The sequence below is a fragment of the Nanorana parkeri genome, unplaced genomic scaffold, assembly GCF_000935625.1.
Source record: "Nanorana parkeri isolate BGI_ZX_2015 unplaced genomic scaffold, ASM93562v1 scaffold1992, whole genome shotgun sequence".
Classification (NCBI taxonomy): Eukaryota; Metazoa; Chordata; class Amphibia; order Anura; family Dicroglossidae; genus Nanorana; species Nanorana parkeri.
In genome coordinates this window covers 216,080-242,488 of record NW_017308260.1, presented here as the reverse complement: position 1 = coordinate 242,488, position 26,409 = coordinate 216,080, and the positions used below count along the sequence as shown (strand labels likewise).

Here is a 26,409-nt window from a genome sequence, read left to right as displayed (position 1 = left end):
TTAAATAAGCCAGTTTCAGCAAGGAGGTAAGGAGGTCTTTAATTCCACAAACCTCCAGACCACCAAGGTTTTCCTTTTTTGTACCGTTTAACCATGCTACCCTGGAATGGTAAAAAAGAAAAAAACATTTTAAAAATATTTTAAAAATAGGTGTAAGCCAGCTCTACAATCTGCGTATAGCTAATTAAAATGTTCCATCATATCCAATCACTTTTTTGTAGACTATACTCCAATTTCTATCATCTCATCCTGTGCAAGCCCATGCACTTTTAATATTCCTGAACAATTCTATTCATTCACTACCTATTTAGTAAGCATTACTTGTTGGTAATGTTAAGCTACATGAATATTTTTCTAGTTATTTTTTCTGACTAATCTGTGTTCCCCCTATTGGTTTTTGGTACATTCTTTTGCTGGAGTAGCATTGCTATAGCAACCAAAAGACCGGTCAGCTAAGGTTCCAGTACCTCCTGCAGATCAAATTTGGTTTCATGTACTTTCCAGCTTACGCTATGTACATGTCGGAGCACAATGAAAACCAGACAAGCAAAAGGTGCTAGTTAAAATATTTATTAAAGGAGAACTATGGGGTAAAGGCTTTTCCCCCATAGTTCTCCTTAGGGTAATGGGAGGACGCAAACTAGCGTCCTCCCGTCACCCTAGGCTCAGTATACTGTAGCTGTAGCGGCAGAGCCAGCTGTACCAGCCCCCTCCCTGTCCGTTCCGCCAGTCAGCGCTGGTGGGTCGCTCCCCTGTCACGGCAGAGAGCTGTGACAGGATCGAGAGATGAGGGAACGCCGGTATGTGTTCGCTCACCTCCCGATCTACTGAGCCGACCTGTGACAGTCTCATTGTCACAGGTCGGCTAGAACTATGAGGTCAGTGAAAAGCACCCACCTCATATTTCATTTTTAAGAACAGTGTCCACAGGAGCAAGCAGAATCATAAACCGGAACATGCCAAAGTCAGGACCCGGAGTGGGTAGTCGCTCAAGCCAGGTCAGGAACACAGAGATAAGCGTTGTCAGGAACAAGCCCGGAGCAGGAAATCAGTGTTGTCATGAACAAGCCATGAGCAGGAGCCAGAGAAGAACATCTGCCAGGATGGAGTCATACACAGAATCAGGATACTCAGAGCAGCAGGAATGCACTAGCAGGAAGACCACGCAAGGGCAAGGTCAGACTGGACTGAGTGGTTTATATATACTGAGTGGGGTGACATCATCACTCAGAGGCAGGAAACTCCCATTTGACTCACTCAGATGATGGTCTCCTGTCTGTCCATAAGAGGGAGCCTGGGAGTAGAGAGCAACGTTCCAGAGTCTTCTCAGGCAAAGAAGGACAACACAGGTGAGTAAAATGGCAGCCAAGCCAGAATGCTCCAAACCAGTGAAGTCGGGGTGGAACCCTAACAATACGGTACAAATGGGGACAAGGTAATGTGCTTTCTGGTAGCTTCTTTTCTCTTCATCATCCCTTCACTTCTTCTATCTATCAAGTTATTGACCCAGAACAAGTGATTTTGTGGTTTTAGGTTACTGTTTTGTTTTATGATGTTGTCTACCTTATTAAACAAGCTTGAGAATAAAAAAGCAAAATAATACAATAAACCATAAATTACATAATTTGTTAATAACTTAAGCACAGAGTTTTTGAAAAAAAGCTCTCCAAAGTCACCGTGTTTAGAGGTAAAATCACGCTGTAGAGGGTTCATAAAAAAGGGCCACAAAAAGGACCACAATGCAATCGGATGGACCGCGGCAGAGTATTTAGAGAGTTAAGGGGCATTTAGCAGCTTGAATTAAGCAGATTTTGCAGGCTTACTTACAGCCCCCTGATTGGTTTGGCCCACCAGTTGAAGTATGTGCTGTACCTGGCCACTCACCTGTCATCCTGCACTTCTTTTCAAGCCCTATTTTGTGTCTATGTCTTTGTTTTATTATGTTTATGCTGTATAGTGTAAATCCCCATGTGCCATACTATGTGCAGAAATAAGGCTCTACTTGCCAGTGTTACAGGCATAGTCGTCTTGTTCAGACTAGTTAAAATGAGACTACTGCCATTAACAGTCAATCAAATTGTATCCTTGATTGTGTTGCATACGTTTGGAACTTAACTGGGTGAAAACTGAATGTTCATTTTTGTAGTCCAAAATGTTCAATGAGAGCACCACTAAAGAAGCACCACTGACTTCCACCAAATAATACAGTCAGCTAAAGTACTGGTTAGGTTAGGTATATACCTTTTGCATTTCCATTTAGTTTATGGTAGGCTTTTCAGTGGCATGAAACTTGTCAGGCAAGACTGTTACAGTCAAACTCATTTAAATTTTATGAGCTGATTTTTCTTTTTTTGTTAGATGATTTTCCTTTGCTGTGCTTTATGCTAAACCTTGCTTTGATCATCAAGTATTTCTATCAGAACAGCAGCTAAAAGGAAGATCTATAAGCACGGTAAATAAACAGACTCAAAGGCCTTGGTGTGATAAGTGATAACCTTATCTCAGTCAGGGTCATTTACAAAAGCACTAAAATGCTAGTTCTGCAAATCCTTGAGTGTTTATTTTTCTGCATGTTAACCCATTTCAAAGGAAGTGTTCAGATGTGCCCATCATACTGGCATGAAAAAGGTGAAAATGCAATACTACGTTGCAATGTAACCTAGAATCAATGAACCAGTTTACTTGTGTCCCCAAAAAGATTACCACACAGATCCCAATGTAGCACGTCTGCATGGGAAAATGACAGACATTTGCCACAAAGGAGGAGGGAGCAGTCCCTTGCTGAATGAAAGCTAATTGCACTTGAGCTGCTCATTCTGCACAGACATGCTTACTAGCTGCAGGCAATTATCACTTTTACATCTGTAGGATTCTTCTTTGAAAACAGGCAATTAAAGGAGGATATGCTCACACTGTGGAAATAAAAGGAAACTCTCCATATTGTAAATTCAGTGCAAAGTTGTCTCCAAAGTCACCCTAAAAGATAAAGGTGCTCTTTGCAATTAGAGCAAAATATGTTTAACCCCCATATATAGAAAGGGTTCTTTGCCATGAAAGTGGACCTTTACCCATATCTTTAAAATAACAACAAACACACCTTTAGAAATGTTTACAAATTACAATCTACAAACACATACTTCTAGATCAGGGGTGCCCACAAGGTCGATCGCGATCTACCAGTCGATCGCGTAGCGATCACTGGTAGATCGCCATGTCCTCTCCTCCCGCCGCTTCTCTGGATCCCCGCTGCTCTCCCCAGCGGGGATCCGAGAAGAAGTGAAGGAAACGGCGGCGGGGGAGGGCGGAGGACGGAGCCGCTGTCACAGAACTAATGCAGAGCATTGAGGAGAGAGATTTTGCATACCTTATTTCTCTTTTTTTTCCCCAGTCTTCTGACAGTGGGCATGTTTACTAAGGGTAGTTTACTAGCTCTCCTCTTACTTCCTGGATTTCTGGCACATGTGACTAGACATGTGACTAGGACATGTGACCATTCACACCATCTTATGGGAGGAAAATGCCTTTCCCTGAGATCTCGTGAGATTACAGATGAGATTTTCCAGCAATGCTGTGCGGATGACAAGGCAATCCCAGTGTGCACTGCTTTGACAAACTGAAGTAATTTTGCCCTTCCAAAGCAGGAAGTGAATGCTCTGCAAGTGTAAGTATTTCATAATCACAGCGTTTTCCACCTGACATGTCTATGTTATTATTCATCATACATAGAGGGATGCATTGGTAGAATTTGATTTTTGAGTGTAAAGGTCCGTTTAAAAGCTATGAAAATGGGAAAAAGGTCTTTCACAGGGCATGGTTCTAATCAACACAATATAGTGTTAATTTTTTTTGTAACACCATAAAAAAGCACAAAATATAAAAAGGCTACTATTTATAGGAAGTAACATCATAGAATATGCTGATCCAGGAAGATATCAGATTGCCTTTGGGGATCGGGAAGAATGTTTAGGATGCAAAGTGCTTTTTTTTTCTGCTTTAACTATTTTCAACATAGCTGTGATAGGTGACACAGATACTGTGGGTTAAAGCATATGTGTGAGCTCTTGAGTGCAAACCGGTTTTCAGACTCAAATCACTGCAAATCAGATGCAAATCACTTAAATGACCACTTCCATTTAATTAAATTGAATAGGACAACACAGGGCAGCTCATCCAAAATGTGGCAAGTACAATAATTTATGACGTGCTGCATTAAAGCCCTTATGTGAAAATGTGCTTTATTTGAAAATTTTGCTCTACATATGAACCTGCATTTTGCCTGTGTTGTGAAATCAAGAAACCATAATCAGTGTGAATGAGTCCTTGCTGTTTAGTCAAGCTTAACTGCCTCTCATTAGCTGTTCCATCTTGTCCAAACTCACCTGTCAATATCCCAACACCAGCACACATGAAATATATTGGACTCTTGTAATTGATGAAATGTTATCTGGCTTCTTAAGAGATACAAATTATCACATTATCAAAATCCAAGATCCACGGAGCTGAGTTTTAACATGCGTCACAGCATTGCACTGTGAGGCATGGTATATGTGCACTGCAGGGTAATGCCCTTTATTTTGAATGATACCCCAATGCATACAGTAGACCTTAATGTGCCTGCGCTATAGTGCACAGCAGTGCATAAATGTGAATCCTATGTGCGTTGCGGTGCTCTGCATTAACAGAAATAGTACAGGTGCCTTGGGATCCTGTTAATGCAATGCAATTTCATGCAGAAAAGAATGTGCTTTAAAGTGTGCAAAGGTGTGAATAGGCCCTCACTGCCCAGTCAAAAGCCAGATGACTTCGCTTCATGCTTAACCGCTTGACATCCACATGATGTTTATGAACATCATGGTTTTAAAGTGGTTAAGACTAGCTCATGACTGCAGCAGCTGGCTCCTGGCTATCCAGTAAAAGTGAGCCTGCTACAAGGTTGTAACAAGGTTGTAATGGTGCTTACCCCCCTGTCACATCCCCCCCCAACCCTCCTCGCAGTGGTTCCAGGACACTCCAAGCCTGGGACCTTGATAAATGATGTCAGGATGGTCAGAAAAAGTATCTGTTGCATGACCAATGCTATCACTTGGGGGCTTGTTAGCTCCCCTGTAATAGCTATAAAATTCAGACCGGTGAGATGCAGTAATCGCAGGGTTCTATGTGATTAGTGTACTGTAGCGCACAACGCACCTCCAAAAAGCAATGTAATGCAATACCGTGCATTGCAATTACATTTAAAAAAATCGTTCCACACGCCTCTGCTTTAAAAAATATATAATTGTTTGGGGCTAGCAAAAAATCTAGGTTTTAACATGTGTGTAGAAAATTTAAAAATGCTCTGGAAGCAAAGTGCTGAAAGCCCAACTCTATGCTACTAGCTCCCGAGCCCCCTCTTTCATCCTTGGAAACCCCTAGAGCGTGTGTTATGCTTTTTTTTAAATACTTTCCATTTGCAGAAGTCCTCTTCCTCTTTGCCTCTTTTTTGGCACTGGGAGGTTCTCAATGATGCAGAAAGAACCACTGATGCAATGGGGTCAGCACCGTTCTCTGCATTTCTACTTTGAGTGCAGGGCACCACGGTGTATACCCTTCTGGAAGCTGATCCATAATGCCCCGCACTAACCAGATGTCCTTATTTCTTCATTTCAACACAGTCTTCTGTGTGGAGGATAAAGGACATCTATAAGCAGAAAGAGATAATTGTGGGAAGCAGCAGAGAGGAGGTGAATATTGTAGTCAGATCTGCCTTGTTAACGACTGCTGGGAGATCATTAACAATAAAAAATTGTGTCTGGAGTTGGGCTTTAACAGCAGTAGAGTGAAACCAGGTCAGCAACTTGTAAATCTAGAATTGGAGAAACAAAAATACAAGTTTCTAATTACATGTTTGGAACAGTGTATTCAGTTATATGCCTGGAGATCAGCCATTAAAATCATGTATTACTGTTAAATTTAAACAACATTTTGCTTGTATGTGCTTTAAATTAGTGTTTCTCAAAGTGTGGTGCTCATCTTTCCCATTGGTGGTAAATGGATGGCAATGGTCAAGATAAATGTGTAGAACAGCCATAGGTGGATATGCTTGTTTTAGCCAGGTACTGAGCATGCTAAAAATTCTGAATGAACCCTCTTCACATTGCTATACACCCTTACATATTTCTATAGTCTATAGCTCTCTTCCAACTGGGTCTGCCTACCCCATGTTGGCACTATATATATATAAAAGTATTAGAGTTCTATAGATTTATTATCAAACCCTGACTGCATAAGTCTCACAAATTGCTCCATGAGATTCATGCGAACAGCTGTGGACGGGAAGCGCTGCTTACAGCAATGACAGCTGCCAGCTCCCCCAGCCTTACGTGGCCATTCACATGTAATCACCCCTGGATGTAGACAGTCTCGCAGAGCAATTTTTGTGATTCATTCAATCAGCCGCATTTACAAATGTGAATGGGGCCTTAATATATTAAACATTGCTTAAAGTATTAAAGCATTTAATGTATTAAAATGTTAAAATGTCCAAAAGTTGTAGTGTTAACATGTGTTCACACCCCTTTAGAACTTCGGGTGTTATAAACATGTATGCTATATGGATTCGAACATAGATATCTTTTCATTAGATGGGGTGTACTTACTGGGCGCAAGATTTCTTGAACTGCACAATTTTTAAAATCATAGAATGTCACTAGGAATAATTTCTGTATGGGTCTGTGCACAGTATCACTAGTACAGACCAAGAAGGGTGTAGATGTCTAAGTAGCTACAACAGGGGTACAAAGGGTATACCGGCTCCTGGACCCATAGTGGGGATTCAACCATCATGGACACTTCATACTTAATATGCTAACAGTTTAGAACAAAACAGTATTGATCTTTTCTTGTACACAATAATATTAAGTGTAATAGTATATATCCATCAGCATTTGTGAATGTGATGCAGTAATAGAACTTCAGGATGAATGATGCAGTCATAAACTGAAGCTATCATAGCCCAGCTTGTGGAGATTTGCTGAACATGCTGCAGCGATGGGATAATCACAGAGCATATGACATACTCTGCAACTTTTATGAAGAGGAGAGTAAACTCTCCATTTTTATCACAGTGTAATAGACTCATCAAAACGGAAGATTTACAAAGCGTAGCTCGGGGACTTCCCACACAAAATATGGCAATTTGATAGAACTACGCAATTGCTATTGTAAATGATGTGCATATGAGGGAAACAGTGCAAATGCAACTGCCAATGTCTTTCAATTGCTAAAAACAAATAAGCAAAGCACATGAGAAGCATGAAAATAGCTTTCAACATACATACATCACTTTTCCTTATTCAGCATTCATTTTTTACAGAATGGAGCATCTAATGAAGCAATATTCTGCAGGTAGAGGGTAGAGAATTACCACAACAACACGCTACATGGACTGACTGCTGATGTGAGAAAGAGTTAAGGAAACGCTGCAGTTGTCTAGCAGGGGAGGGGTTAATGCAGCAAGGCTTACAGGCCCATAGCAAAGAGGGATTTTGGGGCCACTCACTCAGATGCCTCTGGCTGGGAAGGAGTTAATAAGCGTACTGCAATTCCTGGTACAGGACAACTAATAAAGTAGGTGACTACCCGCTGAGGGGCATAGGAGTAATACTCTGCAAATGTCTATTAAACAATGTTCAGCATCTCTCTCCCTCCTTCACCATCATTTCCCCCCTCCCTTTCCTCTCTCAGGCTGAGCTGGGGCACACGCTCTGGTCTCTGTGTTTGACAAGGGGGAACCCAAAGACATAGCAACGATAGCATCCCCTGGGAGAGAAAGAGGAGAGTGAGAAGGACCCCTCCTCCACCAGGCCAATAGAGGAAATTGTGAAGGAGAGAAGGATAGAGAAGGAGGCATGTCGCAGAGAGCTGAAGCATCCAGCACTGAATCAGCGCTGTTACAGTATCAGCACCACAGAGGAAGAGATGAGGCCTGAGCTGTGCGTCTGCTCTTGTCTTCCAGAAGCGGGAGAAAGGCAGATGCAGAATAAAGTGACAATCAACCCTTCTTTAAGGTGAGGGAGATAAATAAGGGGATAGAGGAGGGACAGACAAAAAAAAAGGAATAACATGAATATTATTAAAATGGGGATAATGGAGTGAGGCCACACATGTATAATCGGAAAGTGGTGGGGGTTGAGTGTACAGATATTGTCTTTAAATAATAGAATTAAAGGGATATACAGCTATTTACATTGTATTGTTATATAACTATGCCATCTGATAGCCATTTTATTACAGAGATCCATTAACAAGCCGAAACAGGGGTAAAAGGGTTGAGGTTGATGGAATGTATCTGAGGATGGTGACTTATATAAGGTTAGTGAGAAGCAGACATTGCAGGGAAAATGATATGGAAACAGCACAAGCAAATGTATCGAAAACATTAGGATATGAAAAATGGTGAAGGAGAATAGAGAAGGGCATTGAATAGAAAGAATATGCAGGTATAGCAGGAATGAGGGGACAATACCAATAATTTATCTCTCTAAATAGGTTGGAGGACCACATCCTCGGTGCTCTCCTCCCAGTTACACAATCAGCCTTTTCCTGTGTAGTATCTGGAACCGAAGACACAAAGACAACATCTGTTCTTCTGGTGGCCTAGTGAGGAACATCTGGGAAGGGAAAGGAAAGCTATATTAGCTTGTGCGTCTGGGATTACCTGGATGTCATTTTATGCTCGACTCAGGAGGACACTAAAGACGGGAAGGACACTTTGTAGCTTACCACCATTCAACAACAAAGACAGACCACCCAGCTATATTAGCAGGTAAGAGGAGATAGCAATCTGATAATCAAGAAGGCTGACAAGATGTGGGGAAGAGAGGGACATGGAGGATGGGGGTGGAAGGAGAAGCAGGATGAGCAGCGTGGTGTGATCAGGGAAAAGATCAAGAGCACACAGGAGAAACAGAACGAAGAGGAAAAGCACACACAAGGAAATAGACATGGAAGAAGGCCAACAGACGTCTGAAATGTGTAGGCTGAGCCCCATATCCTTGTAAATATGCTGCATAGGTCTATTTTCTCCATATTAACTTCACTACTTTATAACTAACATATTATACCGCTAAGAGTCATATATTATTGCTTGTCTTATGAAATACTCCTAAACCTAAAACCTTCCTTCAGAGATATAAATCAGGTCTATTCACTAAAGGGTAAGAGTTTGGAGAAGGCAGGAGAAGTGAACAATCTAGGACAAAATAGCCGATTTGGAAAAATTCTCCAATTCAGCTCACTTTCCAGTTCAGCTATGCTGTCCTAGATTGTTCCCTTCTAATGCCTTCTCCAAACTCTTCTCCCTTTTGTGAATAGACCCCATAGCAATCAAAGCTAAATAAATATAGTAGCAAAAAATAACATCTTCACAGTAAAATAAACATTTTATTTTACCAATTTTAGAATTTAAGGAAAGAATCCTAAGAAGTTAGCATAGCAATACGAATTACTAATTAACATGCACGACTTAGAGAGAAAACAAATATTACCTGTCATAATGAATATCCACTTTTATTTCATTAATGATAGTCAGTTGCATCTCATAACTAAGCACTAAATGAGTTATATGATCTAATTTCCTGTGATGTTCTCCCTCTAACACTTGGCTCTGCCAGACACCTTAGTAACAACTTCTGTCATGTTTGATTGTTTCACATATTCAGATGTTAGTAGCAACATCAAAAGGTGTGATTGCTGGCATAGTTAACTTGATGAATGACCTCAGGTTATGCATAAACTGAGCAACATTTAAGTATGATGCCCATTATAGAAAAATAAACAAAGTTCTCCTTGTAACCAGTCAGTGAAGTTGACATAAAAGGTGGCACATATGAGGAACTAATCACTTATATCTTTGTACCAAAATACACAGCATAGTTGTCCAATGCAGAGCCCATACTCTGAAATACGCAAATTTGCCCCTGTGAGCCATTAGTCAAAAGTTTGAATCATCTACTAAATAATGCATTATCTGAGTATTAATTTACCATGCAAGAAGCTTTGCTAAACATTGTTACTCTGGCACTTAACAAGCTACCAATGAGCAGTTTTTATTTGTCATTTAAAAATCAGAGGTGTTTTCTTTTTGTAATCTTGTAGTATACATTATAATAAATTATTCAATGAAAAAAGGTGTGGCACAGGATGGCACTTTATGCAGGTACAGATAGCTAAGGGGGGTATCCATGTGTGTAAGGTAGAGCCTTACAATTATAAAATTATAATTATAAAATTCGCTGCTATTAGGATAAACTTGACCTGACCTATGGCTTCGGATCTGCTCTATGGTAAACCTGCAAAGCCAGGCGCATGGGATTTTTGCATGACCCACATTCTGTAAAACAGTGATGACAGTTCTCTACATTACTTGATAATATAAGCATAAAACTGAGTTTTCAAAATTCCTAGCCACAGAACAGTAGGCATGTAAAAAACTTGTAAAGATACATATTTATCATTATTAGCGTTACGTTTCCATTGGTGCTGAGTTCACATATAAAGTTAATATCAATTTATTGTAAACAGTATTGCTGAGAGGCAGGCATGTTTGTAGTCCAGATTAGTTTATAGTCCTATGTTTGTTTTCCTTTATCTTGTTTTTGTATGTTCATATTGTTTCTGGTGGGTTTCTGTTGTGCCTAACACTGGATCGACATCCTGTGCAAGGTCTAACTGGGTAACCACAGACACCATAACTTACACCTCCAAGCAAACACCAGCTATAGAATGGTTCCAGGGAAGGTGTCCTTGCTGCACATAATCCTCTGTGCTTTGTTCAGCAGTAATGGTTTTTACAATGACCCTGCCTGCTTTAAATATTTGACCACCTGAATAATGAGCAGAATCATTAAATGCTTTATAAGTATGTAGCTAGTTGATAGAAGCGAGTTGGAGGATACTGCAGTTGGACCACATTAAACCCATGTGGGCTACTATAGAGTTAGTTCCTATAATTATTCCTTTTAAACCAATAAATGAAATGCCATGTCAAATCTCTTGGGTGGTATGGGGCACTGAATAATTCTATAGCCTTGCTTGGACCCTGTTGCTGCTTCATTTATATGTGTTTTAACAGCACAAAAAATAATTACTCCCAATACTCCTTTCATAGATTATCTGTCCTGTTTCTTTAGGTATTGACTCTAATCACAGAAATGCACCGCTGTCAGTATTTTGCTAAGGGTATTTTGGTAGGTTTGATATGTATATATTTGAATTTAATGATGACTGTGTCTATGATAGCTACTACACATTAGAATGTCTTGTAATGTAGTCATACAAATGACCACATTCATACATAAAAGTAGGGATGTTCCAATACCTTTTTTTCAAGACCAAGTACAAATACAAGTACTTTCCCTCAGGTACTTGCCATTTTTGTCTAAAACAATACAGACTAATGATTTTAGTGCTGCGTTTGGGTCTCACCAGGGCTGCGTGCAGATCTCACCAGGGCTGTGTTTGGGTCTCACGAGGGCTGCATGCAGATCTAACCAGGGCTGTGTTTGGGTCTCACCAGGGCTGCGTTTGAGTCTCCCCAGGACTGCGTGCATAAATCACCAGGGCTGTGTTTGGGTTTCACCAGGGTTGTGTTTGGGTGTCACCAGGAATTTTCAAAAGATCAGCCGCACAATACCAGAATTAGTGCAATCCAAATGTTTATTAAAATAATCCAAACAGATTCCAAAAAAAAAGTAAATCCAAGAGAACAATGAACAGCATGTACAACACCATAAGCATCTCCCACACCACGCCAACGCCCCTCACGTGTTTCACCACCTGAGCTTAATCATAGAGGTCATCATAGGGTACCACCAGGTCTGTGTTTAGGTGTCACCAGGTTTGCATTTGGGTCTCACTGGGGCAGTGTTTGGGTCTCACCAGGGCTGCATGCAGGTCTCACCAGGGCTCCGTGCAGAAATCACCAGGGCTGTGTTTGGGTGTCACCAGGGCTGTGTTTGGGTGTCACCAGGGCTGTGTTTTGGTGTCACCAGGGCTGTGTTTGGGTGTCACCAGGGCTGTGTTTGGGTGTCACCAGGGTTGTGTATGGGTCTCACCAGGGCTACATGCAGGTCTCACCATGGCTGCGTGCAGAACTCACCAGGGCTGCATGCAGGTCTCACCAGGGCTGCGTGCAGTCCCACCATGGCTGCATGCAGTCTCACCAGGGCTGCATGTGGGTGCGGGTGGGTGTTGTTCTCTCCGGGTGGTGTGGGTGGGAAGTGGTCTGGCATCCATACTGATATGGCAGTTAGTAAATACGTGATACGCAAGGAGACTGAAGGTGTGAGCAGAGGAGTAAAAAGATAGATTTGCATGTCATCAGCATAGAAATGGTATTAGAAGCCACAGGAGGTTACTAACTGACCAAAGGTGTAGATACAGAATAGAAGAGTACCGAGGGCAGAGCCTTGAGGAACCCCTATAGAAAGAGAAGAAGGAGAGGTGGAGATACAATTGTAGATGACACAGAAGGAGTGCTTAGATAGGTAGGAGGAGACCCAGGAAAGAGCACAGTCTTGGGGGGCAAGAAAGTGGGGTGTCATGTACTGTTGCGTACCTTTATGGAGACCAAATGGAGGAGGAGGCAGACAGGAGCAAGGTCGGGGTCACAAGCCGAGTATAGAGCCAGCCAGGCAGTATGTTACCAAATAGGAAACCAGGAGCAGTGTCTGGGTCATAAGCCGGGGTCAGAAGTCGGAGATCAGAGCAGGTACAAGGCAGAAGACAAGAAGCAATTCTGTAAAACAAGTCAAGGTCACAGGAGGCAGGCAGCAAGCAAAAGAGGAGTTAGTAGCAAGCCAGGTCATGAACAGGAGACAAGCAGAATTTCAGAGCCCAGGGAACAAGACTGCCTGAAGATCAATCAGCAATGAGGGAGCCAAATATGCCAGTATGTATATGCTCATCTGATGTTAGTTCCTGTGTGTCGCCCTGCTGGAGCATTCCACTTGCCATCTGTTTAGCATGAAAGCACACGTTTCCTTTTGACCCTGAAAACAGGTTTCTGTGCATGCTTGGGAACTTTAATGCGCACAATATTTCTCTTACAGGGTTTTCTTTTCAGAAGTAGTGGCTGGTCAACTATGTTAAAGGAAGCAAAAAGGTCTAATAGTAAGAGTACTGAGCCCATTGGCTTCAGCAGTTTGTCATTAGTGAGTTTTAGAAGGACAGTTTCCGTGAAGTGTTGAAACAGCTCAAACCGTTGTAGACTAGGCTTTCTAGAAGTTTGGGGGTAAATGGCAGCAAGAAGATGAGTCTTAGGTTGTTTAACCCCTTCATGACTGAGCTTGTTTTTGGTTTCTGTTCGTAAATGACTGACACACTTTTGACATTTTTGCTGTGTGATTCTTCCACGTCAGTAATATACTTTCTTACAAAGTGCACCCACACATATTATATATTGTTTTTTAGAGGACAGATAGGGCTATATATTTATATCACATATGTGTGTCTAACGCCTCACTTAGGACAAATACAAATTAAAAAAAGAGGAAAAAACGTAAAAAAAAACCTTTTTTCCCAGTTTTGATTTGTAGTATTTTTTTTTAACAAAATCAGCACAGCTAAAAAAAAATGCAATACATACATTCATTTATTTGTCCCTTATTTTTAATTTTTTTACACTTTTCACTATTTTTTGTAATTTATTTACACTTTTCACTTTTTTTATACTGACAAATTGTATTTATTTAATTATATCAGGCAGTCATTGTGAATTAATCTCACTATTACTGCTTGATAAATTAATACATTTTTTTTATTATCAGGCTGCTTCAAACTTCAGAACAGCCGATAATAAGTTAGTGACACTGATCCTGCAGCAGTTCAGGATTCAGCTGTCAGTGAATGTTTCAGAAAACTTAAACATTCTACTTTCAAGAATAGATACATTATGTGTCTAATACATAACATTTTGTATCTATTCTTGAAAGTCAAAAGATAAAAAAAAAAAAAGCCAGTATAGCTTGAGAGAGATATCTCTCGATCTATACGAGCTGTCAGAATGCCGGCAAAAGCCGACATGTGTGTCTGCTTTGCTGTGACTCTCAGACACCCGATATTAAGGTATCGGGTGTCTGAAAAAGGTTAACCCTTTCAGTAATGGATCTCTAGATAGTTAGACATCTATTACTGAAAGGTAACCGCTGATTCTCAGCGGTTAGCAGCCTTCTAGTGCAGCAAATAACTCGTCACGTACAGTGTACGTGACGAGTCATTTGGTCCCTTTGTGGCTGGACGTACAGTGTACGTCTCCCGTCACGAAGGGGTTAAACTGGTACAATGAGGGCTTTTTAAGTATGGGGTGACCAGTGCAAGTTTTATAGGGGAGGGGAAGATGTCAGTAGAGAGGGAGAGATTGAAGATGTGTGTAAGAGAGCGAAGAATAGAGCAAGAGGATAATCAAAGTAGTTGTAAGGGAGTGCCAGGGGGCAGGTGGGAAGGCAGGCAACAGAGAAAAGTTTAGCAATCTCTTCTTTAGCCACAGCATCAAAAGAGCAAAATATTCAATGTGTTGGTAAACATGATATGTTATTTGGGGGGAGATAACTGGACATTGGAGATCTCATCACAAACTGCATCTATTTTGTTATTAAATGATTGGCACTTTCCTGAGCAATGAATAAGTTGGTTGGTAGCGATAGTGGGGGGAACAAGTAGAGAATTAAAGGTAGAAAAGAGTTGACAAGTATCGGATGAGATGGTGTTAATGAGTGTGAGGAAGTAGGTCTGATTGGTGGCAGGGAAGGAGGACCTTTTTTTTTGGCAGGCAGATTTATACAGGGCAAAGTCTTGCAGGGACTTAGTTTTACACCACACTAGCTCAAGAGCATGGCTATGTCTTTTGGGATTTCTGGTGTTGTCTGTTTTCCGCAGTTGTAGCTCAGGGCCTAATTTTGTGTGTACTGAGGGGAGCAAGCGTGTTCAGGTAGGGAAAGAGTAAGCTGTTGCAGACAGAACTGGCCAGGGCAGGACAGGGTGAGATCTTGCTGTAGAGCTACTCAGTAGCAGAAGGGAGAGGTTAAAATAGCGAAGATGTCTACAGGTAACTGTTTGCTGGTTGAAGGAATAGGGGGTTGAAAATAGGGTGAGTGTGAAACCAATAAGGTTGTGATCATAGAAAGGAAAAGGGGTGTTGGAGAAGCTGCAAGGAGTACAGAGGCAGGAGAATGCAAGGTCAAGGGTGTTGCCATCCATGTCAGGCTTTTGTGTTCATTGTGTTAGGTCAGGAGATGAGGTTAGGTTAAGAAATTGAGAGGCAGTCGGAGTGTTCGCAATAACAGGGATGATAAAGTTGCCAATAATTATAATAGTATATTTCAGAGGAGAGAAGTCATCAATGAAGCTGGACACTTGTCCAGGATCACAGCAATTTTAATAGAGACTAGAGAAAGAAAAGATGAATACAGTGAGCTTCAAAAGAGGAGAGGGAGAGAGAGAGGTGTGTCGGAGGAACTTAAAAAGTGCATTGTGCGGATAGAACGACTCCAACTCCACCTCCCTTTCATCAACTGAACCCAGGTGAGTCCAGTAGAGATCACCATGGAAAAGGGCAGCAGGAGAGGCAGAGTCAGATTCCTGAAGCCAGGTTTCAGTAATGGCAATTAGGTTAAATGGAACTGAAGCTAAAAGGTTATGGACAGAGGTAAGCTTGTTACAGACCGAGTGGGCATTCTAGAGGGCATATAAGGCTGCGTAAAAAATTTTAAGCGTATGGGGTGGTGGTGTTTGTCAGTTAATTAGTTAAGAGCTGATAAAAGACACATGACTGAAAGAGGAGACTTCACACAAACACAGACTACAAGACAGCACACGGCCATAAAGATAACATCAGCTCTCTCATCAAACAGAACAACAGGATAACAGGAAGGTGAATCTATCTTAATAAACTGGATATTAATTAAACTGTTATAGATGAAATCAAGTGTACCATCTTCTACAGGGCTGTAGGAAGAGTTTCACACAGGGTGATCTTCATACAAAGAGTGAACATGCATTCTTTTGTAGTATATGGTTGCATCCTAGTATGTCAAAGTTATAATAAGAAATTTTAAAATATAATGTTCATTTGAAAACTGAACTTTATTCACCTAGAGAAAACCCACAGTTTCCTATTTAGATCGATATGCAGTTACCGATCTTTTTCTCTGAAACATGCACTTATTTTAGAATCTGGAATCTGAATTGGCCATTTTTTTTTACAAATGTAACTGGACTTGCCCTGTAATGTTGATGATGTTTCACTATTCATCCAAGCAGCTTCCTTAAAGAGGGACTTTGCCCATATCTTCAAAAAAACAACAAAGGCACCTTCAGAAATGTTTAGTAATGACAATCTACAAACAGATACTTTTTTGCATACCTTATTTTTCTTTTCTTCCCCAGTCTTCTGACAGTGACCGTTTTAACTAGGGATGCACCGATACCGGTATTTTGGTACCGATTCCGAGTACCGATAAAAAAAATTCGGTACTCGCCAATACCAATTACCGAGTAACGGAAGTGCCATTCAGGAAGCCAGGTGGCGTGTAATGACTCGCTACCTGGCTTCCTGAATAGCCGGGAAGCCGGGATTAGCCGTGACGAGGGAGCATGAAGCCGGCTTCCCGGCTAATCAGAAAGCAGGGCGTCGCGTCATTACACGGCGCCCGACTTCCTGATTGGCCTGCCACACGGCTACGTACCGGAGGAAGGCCGCGGTCTCGCTGGAGAGGCCCCGGGGGTGACAGGCTGCACACACTAAGGTAAGGTAACCTTACCTCACGAGGCCAGCTTCCTGATTGGCCAGCTTCCCGACCAATCAAGAAGCTGTGCAGCGCGTCATTACACGCTGCCTGGCTTCCTGATTGGCCGAGAAGTCGGCTCCATGCTCTCTCATCACAAGTGACGAGAGAGCATGGAGCCGCTTCTAGTATCGGTATCGGTATATGCATTCCTAGTTTTCACTAAGGGCAGGTTACTCTGGCACTTGTGACAAGGGCATGTGACCATGCAGATCATCTCAGGGAAGAACTAATGACATTTCAGATGAGATTTCACAGCACTGCACTGCTTATGTAACCTTCCCAGGATGCAATGCTTGGGCACGATTACATAATTTGTGCCAAAGTGGACCAGGAAGTGGGGAAAAAAGAAACTGTCAGTAAAATATGTTTAGCTAATAAATGTAAGATGATTTCTTACCAGCATGCAGAGCTATATGCTAATGTGATTTTTAGTCAAAGAGGGTAAAGGTCCACTTTAACTCCAAGTTGAGGGAGCTACTGGCATCGGGCCCGTTTAAACAGACTCCTGGCAGCTTTTGCTGCCGGGACTCTATTTACACTTGTAAAGCCGACTGTCAGCTTTATAGTAGAAGCGATTCTGGTGGCTCAGCTGCCCAGGACTGGCTTCTCTGGTGTCGGGGGAAGCTTGGGAGGGGATCGGCGAACCTCTGTTCATCGATCTCCTCCCCGTACTATGGAACCGGGAGCGATGCAGATTACATCACTCCCGTTCCCATAGCTGTCAGTGCTGGGCTGTTGAAGCCCAGCAATAAGCTATCTGAATTTCAATAGCTTATTTCAAGTGTAAAGGTGATGCTAGAGGTCTTTTGGACCCCCAGCATCACCTTAAAGAGGACCTGTCACCACCACTATGCTATCACATGGGGGGCTTTTAAGCCCCCCATGTGATAGCAATTAAAGTAAAAAAAATTACAGTTTTTACAATTAATATTAAATAAAATAAATGTAAAAATAATTAAAAACATTTTTTAAAGTAAACACGTGCCGGGAGTGGCTATGTATGAAAACGACCATTGCGCTACACATGCTGGGTATCGCCGTGCACGCCGGAGTGAGAGCAATAATTCTAGGATCAATATTTACACGTATCTCTAAATTGATGACCTGTGGGAGCTTTTAAAGCATCGTCTATGGACTTTTGGGGGTTTTGAATTTTGCTGCAGTTTCATGAACGCACACAATTTTTAACCTGGGCATGATGGGTATCTATTTACCCATAACCTCATCTTTTATATTTTATTACTATTTTATTCTATAGGGTCTTGGCCTTCAGAAAATACACAATGTTTGGGGGTTTTAAGTAATTTTCAGGCCTAAAATGTGGATTATAACATGTACACAAAAAAATGAAAAAAAGGCCTCAGTTATGAAGGGGTTAACATTGCAGGACAAGTCTAGTAGAATTTGATCAGCTACTTTTGACTTAGTTATCAGCATGGTGACTAGGTATTTAGGTGTATTGGCCTTGCAGCATTAGGGTCATAAGTTACATTCCTGCTAGGGAAACCACCTGCATTGAGTTTCTTTCCTTTACTTGTGCTCATGTGAGCTTCCCGCAGATACTCACTTAGGTTTCCTCCGAACATCATACTGGTAGGCAGGGGAAGACTAGGCTAGAGGGACTCTCTGGGCAAGTACAAATGACATATATTGAGCTGGTGGCCCTTAGTGCTAATACCCCACCATTCAAACCTTGATAAGAACGGGACCTGCAATCAGTGACACATGCTGGGCATTATGTAGCCAACTGCTCCCTATTCAGACCTGAAGTCACATTGTCTTCCTTTATTGACTTTATTTGTGGTTCTGAGATGTCTTGAGGCCAAAGACTGAGAGCTGCAAAGGAATTTGATGCTGGAAGACTTCTCTCTGTCAGGCACTGTCATTGCACTGTAATTGAAGGTCTGAAGACGAAGCAGGTAGCTATGTAATGCTTAGCATCTGCCATTGGTTCTAGTGTTAATTGCGTGCAAAGAAGATAGCTCTAACAATTTCCTGTGTAGGTAAGCTGATCATAGGCATGAAATTATCGCATGCCATCTTATGTCTGTGGGAACAGAACGCACACTAGCAGGCTGCTCTCTGAGGAAAGGCCCATTGGACAGGTTTAAAAAACTTTATCTGATCCCCCAAGATAAGTTGGATTTGACTGCACATGCCCTCTCGTCCTTTCTCCTCCATTCAATTAGGCTGTAGCTACCCAAGTGTGCATGTTTGTGACTAAAATGGATGCCAGAATGCTTAGAGAGCAGTATGATTGTGTTTGCATGTCCAACTATCCCTGCTCCCTACTCACCATTAGGTAGGACATAGTAATACTATTACATTTATGACTTACAATTGCAAAAAAATCTTGTTTGATAAAACTAAACATCCCAATCCCAACCAAAACATTTATATTGTAACAAAGCTTTATGAGTCATTACATCCATTTGCTACTCCACTGCTTATTTTCTCTTATTCCATACTTATTCCACTGTCAGTTCTGTTCTTCAGTTCAGTCAGTTCTTCTTGACCCTGAGCTTTGTTCTGCGTTGGTTCTGTAAGGATGAAAAGAGAAATAATTTTGACAGCATGTGACTTTATTGTGTTTCCTTTGCTTGTCAACTGTCTGTAACAAGATATCATTTGGTGGCTCTGTATTAAATTATGCTTCAATATACTTGGGGAATATAATTTAATTGAAGCAAGGGCATAAAACACCAAGAAGAATTTGTTGGTTGTTTGTACTTTTTTTTTTGGCATTCTGCCCCATTTCTATAATATTATAAGAATGAAAAATCTAAGCGGGAGAGTAGAAAGCCTTTATAATGGCTCCATGGTCTTCTTGTAACATTCCATAACTGTAATTGATCTTTTGCAGCCTTTTTTTGATAGCCGTGCACAAATCTTTTGATAGCTATGCATAATAGTCATCTTATTTTCTTTACACAGGTGCCAACGCTTCATTCTGGATCTTTATTACTTGCTATCGTGTCCGCCGAAGTTGTGCTGCACTACAAAACTCCACTCAGATATCTTCTTTCATGTCCCTGCCTTCCTTAATAGACCAGACACTGTTTTCCAAGTGTACTTGTAGCCTCAAAAGTAGTGTCTGCCTGACCTTATACCATTTTTTTGCCCTCCTGGAGAGGGGGCTGGGGAGTACAGTGAGAGGCGGAGTGTAGGGAGGGGGTGCAGGGCCAAAGGGGGTTTAGACGTTAAGATGCAGAGCTCCCCCCAGAGGAGAGAAGCTGTAGAGGAGGCTGGAGGCCTCTCTCTGAATCATGTGCTCTCGGGGGGTGGGGAAGACCACGGAGCAAGGGGGACGGAGTGGCAGAGCTGGGGAGAGGGAAAGAATCCGAGGGAGAGTACGGGCAGTCATTGGTCAGCTAGAGGGAATTTTACGGGATCTCAAGCAAGTGGCCAAAGAGCTGAGAGAGGTGAGTGACTGTAAAATCAATCTTCATAAACATGTTTACATCATAAAGCTTTGCTCAGCATTCTGAACTTTGCATGCAGCAAAAATAAAATGTATTTGTATTTTTATTCCCCACAGTTTGCTATTCATTTTAAACCTGCTGTTTCAGTTTTCCTAATTATAAGAATACCTTATGGTGCAATAGTTAAAATCATGCAATATCTATTGTGGACTGTCTGAATAATCCTCTTCTTACCCTGCTTACCTATGATCCTTATGGCACTTGAACAGGAAACCACAATAAACTATTAATATCAGATATTTTATGGTACATAACATGTCCCTTAAACCAGATCTGTAATGTCATGCCTACATTCCCCAGATGAGTGCAGTTCTGAATGCCTGAACTCCATGCCTTAGAACTGAAGAGACTGGATTCAAATGGCATTCTAACTGTAAAGAGTGGGAATGGTTAGAACTTGTGTTAGGTTTGTATTGCTGTCTAAATCCCTGTTTCAAATTGTTTCCTATTGTGTCACTGTGACAGGAAGGGAAAATCTCTGAAATGGGGAACCAGACAGAAAAGTATTTTTTTAACAGATCGATTAAGGGTTCAAACCTTTAGAACTTCAGGTTTTTATTGCTACCTGTGTTATTGTGCAGGAGATAACCCATTATGTTTTGGTAGCCAGGAAAGTGTTTAAGGAAGAATTCCAGGCAATCGCAAAATAAATAAACTGCTTGTTTTGATGTAGGGGGCTAAAATAAAGAAGACATACTCACCTAATCCTCAATCCTGCAGTGTTGACCACTTACCCCTCTGCTCTGGTGGTGGAATGTCTCTTGGCATCCTGCATTAGACGTGATGATACCATGGACACTAAGACTGCCGGAGCCCGGGGGGGTAGACGCTGTGAGAACCGGTCTAGCAGCCAAGCAGGACCGAGGATCAGGTGAGTGTATTGTTCATTTTAGCACCTAGACCAAAATGAGCAATTAACCCTTACAGTGTGAGAGTAGCCCCACTGCAAGGGTTAACTTTTAGATTGCCTTGAGTTCTTCTTTAAATACCATGCTGCCCTATGCATACCAGAATGAAAATACAGGTGAAACTCGAATAATTAGAATATCGTGCAAAAGTAATTGCAGTAAGTGCTGCAAAAGGGGCCCAAACCAAGTACTGAGTACATATGCATGCTTGTACTTTTCAGAGGTCCGATATTGTTCTATGTACAATCCTTGTTTTATTGATTGCATGTAATAATCTACTTTTTTGAGGTTGTGGATTTGGGGTTCTTGGGGTTTTCATGAGCTGTAAGCCATAATCATCACAATTATGACAAATCACGGCTTGAATTATCTTGCTTTGCATCTAATGAGTCTATCTCATATATTAGTTTCACCTTTTAAGTTGCATTAGTGAAATAAATGAACTTTGCACGATATTCTAATTATTCGAGTTTCACCTGTACACTCGTGTACAAGTTCTGCCCCCCTGTGTCATGTTACTCTAGTAGTAAAAACTAATACTAGAACGTGTTATTGGAAGCAAAATGATGTCTGCTTTATATTTAGAGCTATTTTCAGGCCAACAAACAAAACAAAAGAGATGTTTTCATGTTTTTTTTTTTGAAATATTAAGAGTCTTTTGACTCAGAAAGGGATTCAAGTGTATTTCAGTGTATCACAACAGTGTATCACAACGGTGACATCAGTTCCAAACTGCACGGATCCCCTGCTGATCAGAACTGAAGGCGCCCATGTGAAAGGTACCTATTACTGTATAGTGGGTGTAGTAGTAGTTCTGGCAGCCAGCAGCTTTTGAAGTCAGAAAGAAGGGTAATGGTTTCAATACCCGTCCTTAGTACTGTGCAGAGACACAAACTCTCTCCTAGCTGCTGGTATCATATACCTTTGAAGGATTTGCCACTCCTAGGGTTTCAGTGTTGCAGATAATCCAGACACAAATAATTCCCTAATAGCTTATGACTTTCACACATTTTTATATACTGTATCTAATAATGCTTCTTAAATTGGACATAACTACACCCAAATCACAAGATCTCATAAATTCTTTAAAAAGACGACTAATCAGAACACTCTATTGATGTTTTCACGCAAGATTCACAATTTTCTCCTAACTGAATTCAATTGTGTCAATCCTAGTTGAAATCTGTGTGTAAAAAAAAAGCAAACCTTTTTTTATATGGACATTGTTTTATTTGAGATTGTTTTTGCTAAAGCTACATTTTACCAGAAATGTAAAACTTTAGGCCACATGGGTCAGTTGGAGAATTTTGACTTTATTCCTATGACCAAAATGGTGTGAATGAGCCCTCAGTCTATGAAATGATAACTGGTAAATTGGAATTCCTTTGTTATAGCTCTTTGATAAGTGCAACAACACCTGTTTATCTTGTCAGAGAGCTGTGTTATCACAAAGTGCCCGCCTAGGTCAGAATAATTAACCTTTATGTTGTGGAGAGCTGAGAGTTGGCGTGGTTGTGTAGTTTAGCAAAAGACGCTGGGTAGGGCTGACACCACTCAGTCCACCCACAACAGGACTCAGAAGCTGAGTGCATTTCTGGTTGATGAAAATGTATTTTTCTGTAGTTGCTTGGTCTTTAAATGGATGGAACACATGGAAATGTGCATATATTGTAGGGATTACTGGCTATTTTTGTAAGTCTGCATCATTATCTAGGCTTACCTCAGTGAAAACACAGCTCTAATAAGCTGCAATAACTGTTTTATTCCAGATTCTTCTTCTTCCTTATTGTAGGCTACTGGCATGCAAGTGCAATTGTTTAGTTTCATTGACATGATGGGGAGGAGTTGGTTTAAACATTGAGCTTACACAGATGGCATGTTTCCATGGAAATGATATTTCTGATATTTAAAGATCAGGTTTAGATACAAGAACAACATTAGTGTTTATTCTGGGTTACACAGAATTGAACGGACTCCACTTGTATTACTCAATACAGAAAATCTTTTTCCCATTTCAATGTGTATTTCTACATCAATTAATGTTTACATGATCTATCTAAAATTAGGCTGCTACAGTCAGGGGAAAGAAAGTATCTTTAATGCCCAAAGTAACAAGGCAGAATCCAGCTGTTATTTTTCTAGGACAGGTTAGGGAACAGCATAAAAGAGCCTGACTTTTATTGGCACATATACACTAGCTTTAATAAATCTGCTCTATTTCTTTGGGTACACCTGAAGTATATATAAACCAGTCAGTAAATCTCATAAAAGCTTTAATATATGAAACTATCATTAAAATGCATTTTTGAAAATGTTTTAAGCTGAAGGTTTTATTGAGAGGATATCTGGTGATTCTACCATGAAGGTCCTTGTTCAGGCACTTTCTGTTATAGGGTTACAATGCTCTGGTCTTGTCCCCCAATTGTTTTGCACATCAGGGAGAGCCTCGGATATCAGTCAGTTCACATATTAAAAGGTCTCTGCACAGATGGCGATCAGGTAAGATCTGGACCTAGGGATGAAAGCTTATTCCAACCCAAAACTGTTTTTATAGAGCTTGTACACTATTTTTAATCAATTTTTTTAGTATTCTTTATATAAAAGCTAATTTCGTAGAAAATGTCTCACATATTTTTGCTCCATAAAATTCTATCAACCTCAAATTGGTGTTAACTGTGAAACTGTAGAAGGGGTCTTTTGAGGAGACAAGAAACAGGTGCCATTTGAGGCAAATAGCAAGTAAAACAATGAATGATTCATGAAATAAAATAACAATTTATAAGAAAAATAGGCTTGGAGTGGTTAAATGGCTATTTACCAAAATAACTCTCTCAAGTATGCTAAATTGATGTATGTGAGTTGAACACTTTTATAAGAATATGTTAATGTGTTAAAATAACACATGACCCCATTATAGTTAATTTGACTGTCTTGGTGTGCAGTACCCTATCTGTAAGCATACTTGACAAATCGCTAACCCAAAGACTGGGGCGTGCCAGCACTATCCTGCAGTGGTGATATATGTCCATTGAAGAGTCATTGGCTCTCATTCATCAAATAGCACTTAAAGCATGCTTACAGGATGCTAAAGTGGCTTCTTAGTGGATATTATAAGATGTCCTTTTAGCATGCCTTAATTACTGTTTGGCATATCTTTTAGGACTTCAGGTGTAGTTGTCCTTTAATTAATTCCCCCAAGCCCTCTGAGTGCAGTCCACAGTAAAATAAATACCTTCTTCCACAATGCAATGATGTTTAGTCAAAGCCTTTGCAAATAAAACCTACAGCTGGCTCCTCTTCATACTGTACATGCATTCATTCCTATGGGATGGTGGTACTCATGGTGGCTACAATGAAAAATGTGCCCAAACCTGGGCATGCTAGATTTTTTTTAGTACACTGCTAAAAATCTTCAGGAATAGGACATTGCACACCTATTGTTACCTATGAATAAAGATGGCTTACCTGTTACAAACCTGCTTTGTGGGGGTAATGTTTATAAACATACAATGCTTTTTTTATTGATTCAATTTTTTCTATTTGATCATATTCTATAGATAGCTTGCTGTGACAGCACAACTAACATTGTGTATGTATATTTTAGGTGGTGGAGCAGATAGACAGACTTACCTCGGACTTTGAGTTTGAACTAGACACTGATGACTGGACTCCTGGAACTGTTAGTAGCACATCCAGCAGTGAAAAGGGAGGTCCTCTCTGTGACCTGGGACCCCTGGATTTCCTGAGTTCAGACAGCTGGGAGTTCTGTTCTTTTCTAGAAGCCTCCACACCTTCTGACTCTGGAGATGGCTCAGACCGGCCCCCTGACTTTAGGCTTCTTAATGGAGGAGCCACACCGAATGGGCCAGATTCATCTAGTGAAGAAACTCCTGTGCCACCACAGAAGCCCCTTCCATCCAGGACACCTGGTTCCAGAGACCGGGTGAGGTTCAGTGATAAAGTTCTATACCATGCACTCTGCTGTGATGACAGCGAAGATCCCCCTTATGGCCAGGAGACTCCTCGAGACCCTCCAAGAGCTTCTGTCCCTTGTGCTGTCATACGGAGCAACAAAGGAGGAGTCGCTGGAGTCAGGAGGGGCACCAGGAACTGCAGTACCCAGACCGTGTGTGACAAGAGCACCCAGACTGTGTTACCATATGTGCCAAAAAAGGGAAAGAAGGAGCAGAGTTAAATGGTGGAAGTATGAGGATAACAGATAGTATGGGAGATGTAAGTGTAGAAGCAATCAGGGCAATAAAGAGAGGTTGGGAAAAAAAGATATGAAATGGACCATCAGAGCTATTTGAAGGAGTATACTGTACGAAATATGACAGCAAAAGTGCTGTAAATACAGTGAGGGACAGCTAAATAAAATAGGTGTCATGGTGACATCTCTGCACACTAATCTTGTATGGGCAATATATGGTGCACTTTTTAACCTTTCTTATGAACTGTGGGTAGAGAGGGCAGTAGAGTGCAGCCCCTCATAACCCATCCTATAACCTCACATTTCCTGCTGTAACCTCATATGTCTTTATGTCCCTGAGCCAGCAAAATCTTCACGTCACCTATATACTATTAAACAGAGAAGAAAACACTGTGTTCATTGAGCGTTTTTAACAACAGAGTCAGTCGGTTGGTTGGGTTGATGAGTTGTCACTAAGCCATGTGCATTGTTTTAATGTGTATGTTTCTCTTAAAACAAGATTTTTCCAAATGAAATTCAGTGAGCCTTTATGCTTAAATAGAATGCAAAGGACGTACGCAGTAAGATGAAAGCAGACTAGAAATGCACTCCACAAGGACATACTTTTATAACTGGGGTAATTGCTCTCCAGAGGTCATTATATTCTCTGCTGCACCTTACCAATTTCATAGCTGTAGTGCCATTGCATTTCCAGACCATTAACCTTCAAACACTTCACTTACCATGAACGTTCTGTGCTGCAGTAAGATGAAAGCAGACTAGAAATGCACTCCACAAGGACATACTTTTATAACTGGGGTAATTGCTCTCCAGAGGTCATTATATTCTCTGCTGCACCTTACCAATTTCATAGCTGTAGTGCCATTGCATTTCCAGACCATTAACCTTCAAACACTTCACTTACCATGAACGTTCTGTGCTCCTGAGAAAAGGAAAACAAATGTTATGTCTATATATAGATGCTATATATATATATTTATATAGAT

The 26,409-nt window shown here is 41.0% G+C and overlaps 1 protein-coding gene across 2 annotated transcripts; it reads left to right on the top strand.

Moving 5' to 3' along the window:
- Window positions 1-7,653: 7,653 nt before the first annotated feature.
- Window positions 7,654-25,538, top strand: CUNH15orf59 (chromosome unknown C15orf59 homolog). 2 transcript variants are annotated; one of them, XM_018572302.1, is made up of 4 exons: window positions 7,654-8,045; window positions 8,527-8,803; window positions 19,758-20,245; window positions 24,818-25,538. In XM_018572302.1, exons 3-4 carry the CDS (start codon window positions 20,090-20,092, stop codon window positions 25,406-25,408), a joined length of 747 nt encoding a protein of 248 aa, XP_018427804.1. In that variant the 5' UTR covers window positions 7,654-8,045; window positions 8,527-8,803; window positions 19,758-20,089; the 3' UTR covers window positions 25,409-25,538. The 2 variants fall into 2 exon arrangements, with proteins under 2 accessions (XP_018427804.1, XP_018427805.1); XM_018572303.1 differs by lacking the exon at window positions 8,527-8,803.
- Window positions 25,539-26,409: the final 871 nt, after the last annotated feature.

What these genes read in the sequence shown, in the direction of transcription:
- CUNH15orf59 (XM_018572303.1), top strand. Translation starts at nt 20,090, where the DNA reads ATGTGCTCTCGGGGGGTGGGGAAGACCACGGAGCAAGGGGGACGGAGT. An exon ending in TGGCCAAAGAGCTGAGAGAG is followed by an intron (nt 20,246 to 24,817) that starts GTGAGTGACTGT and finishes TGTATATTTTAG; the next exon opens with GTGGTGGAGCAGATAGACAG.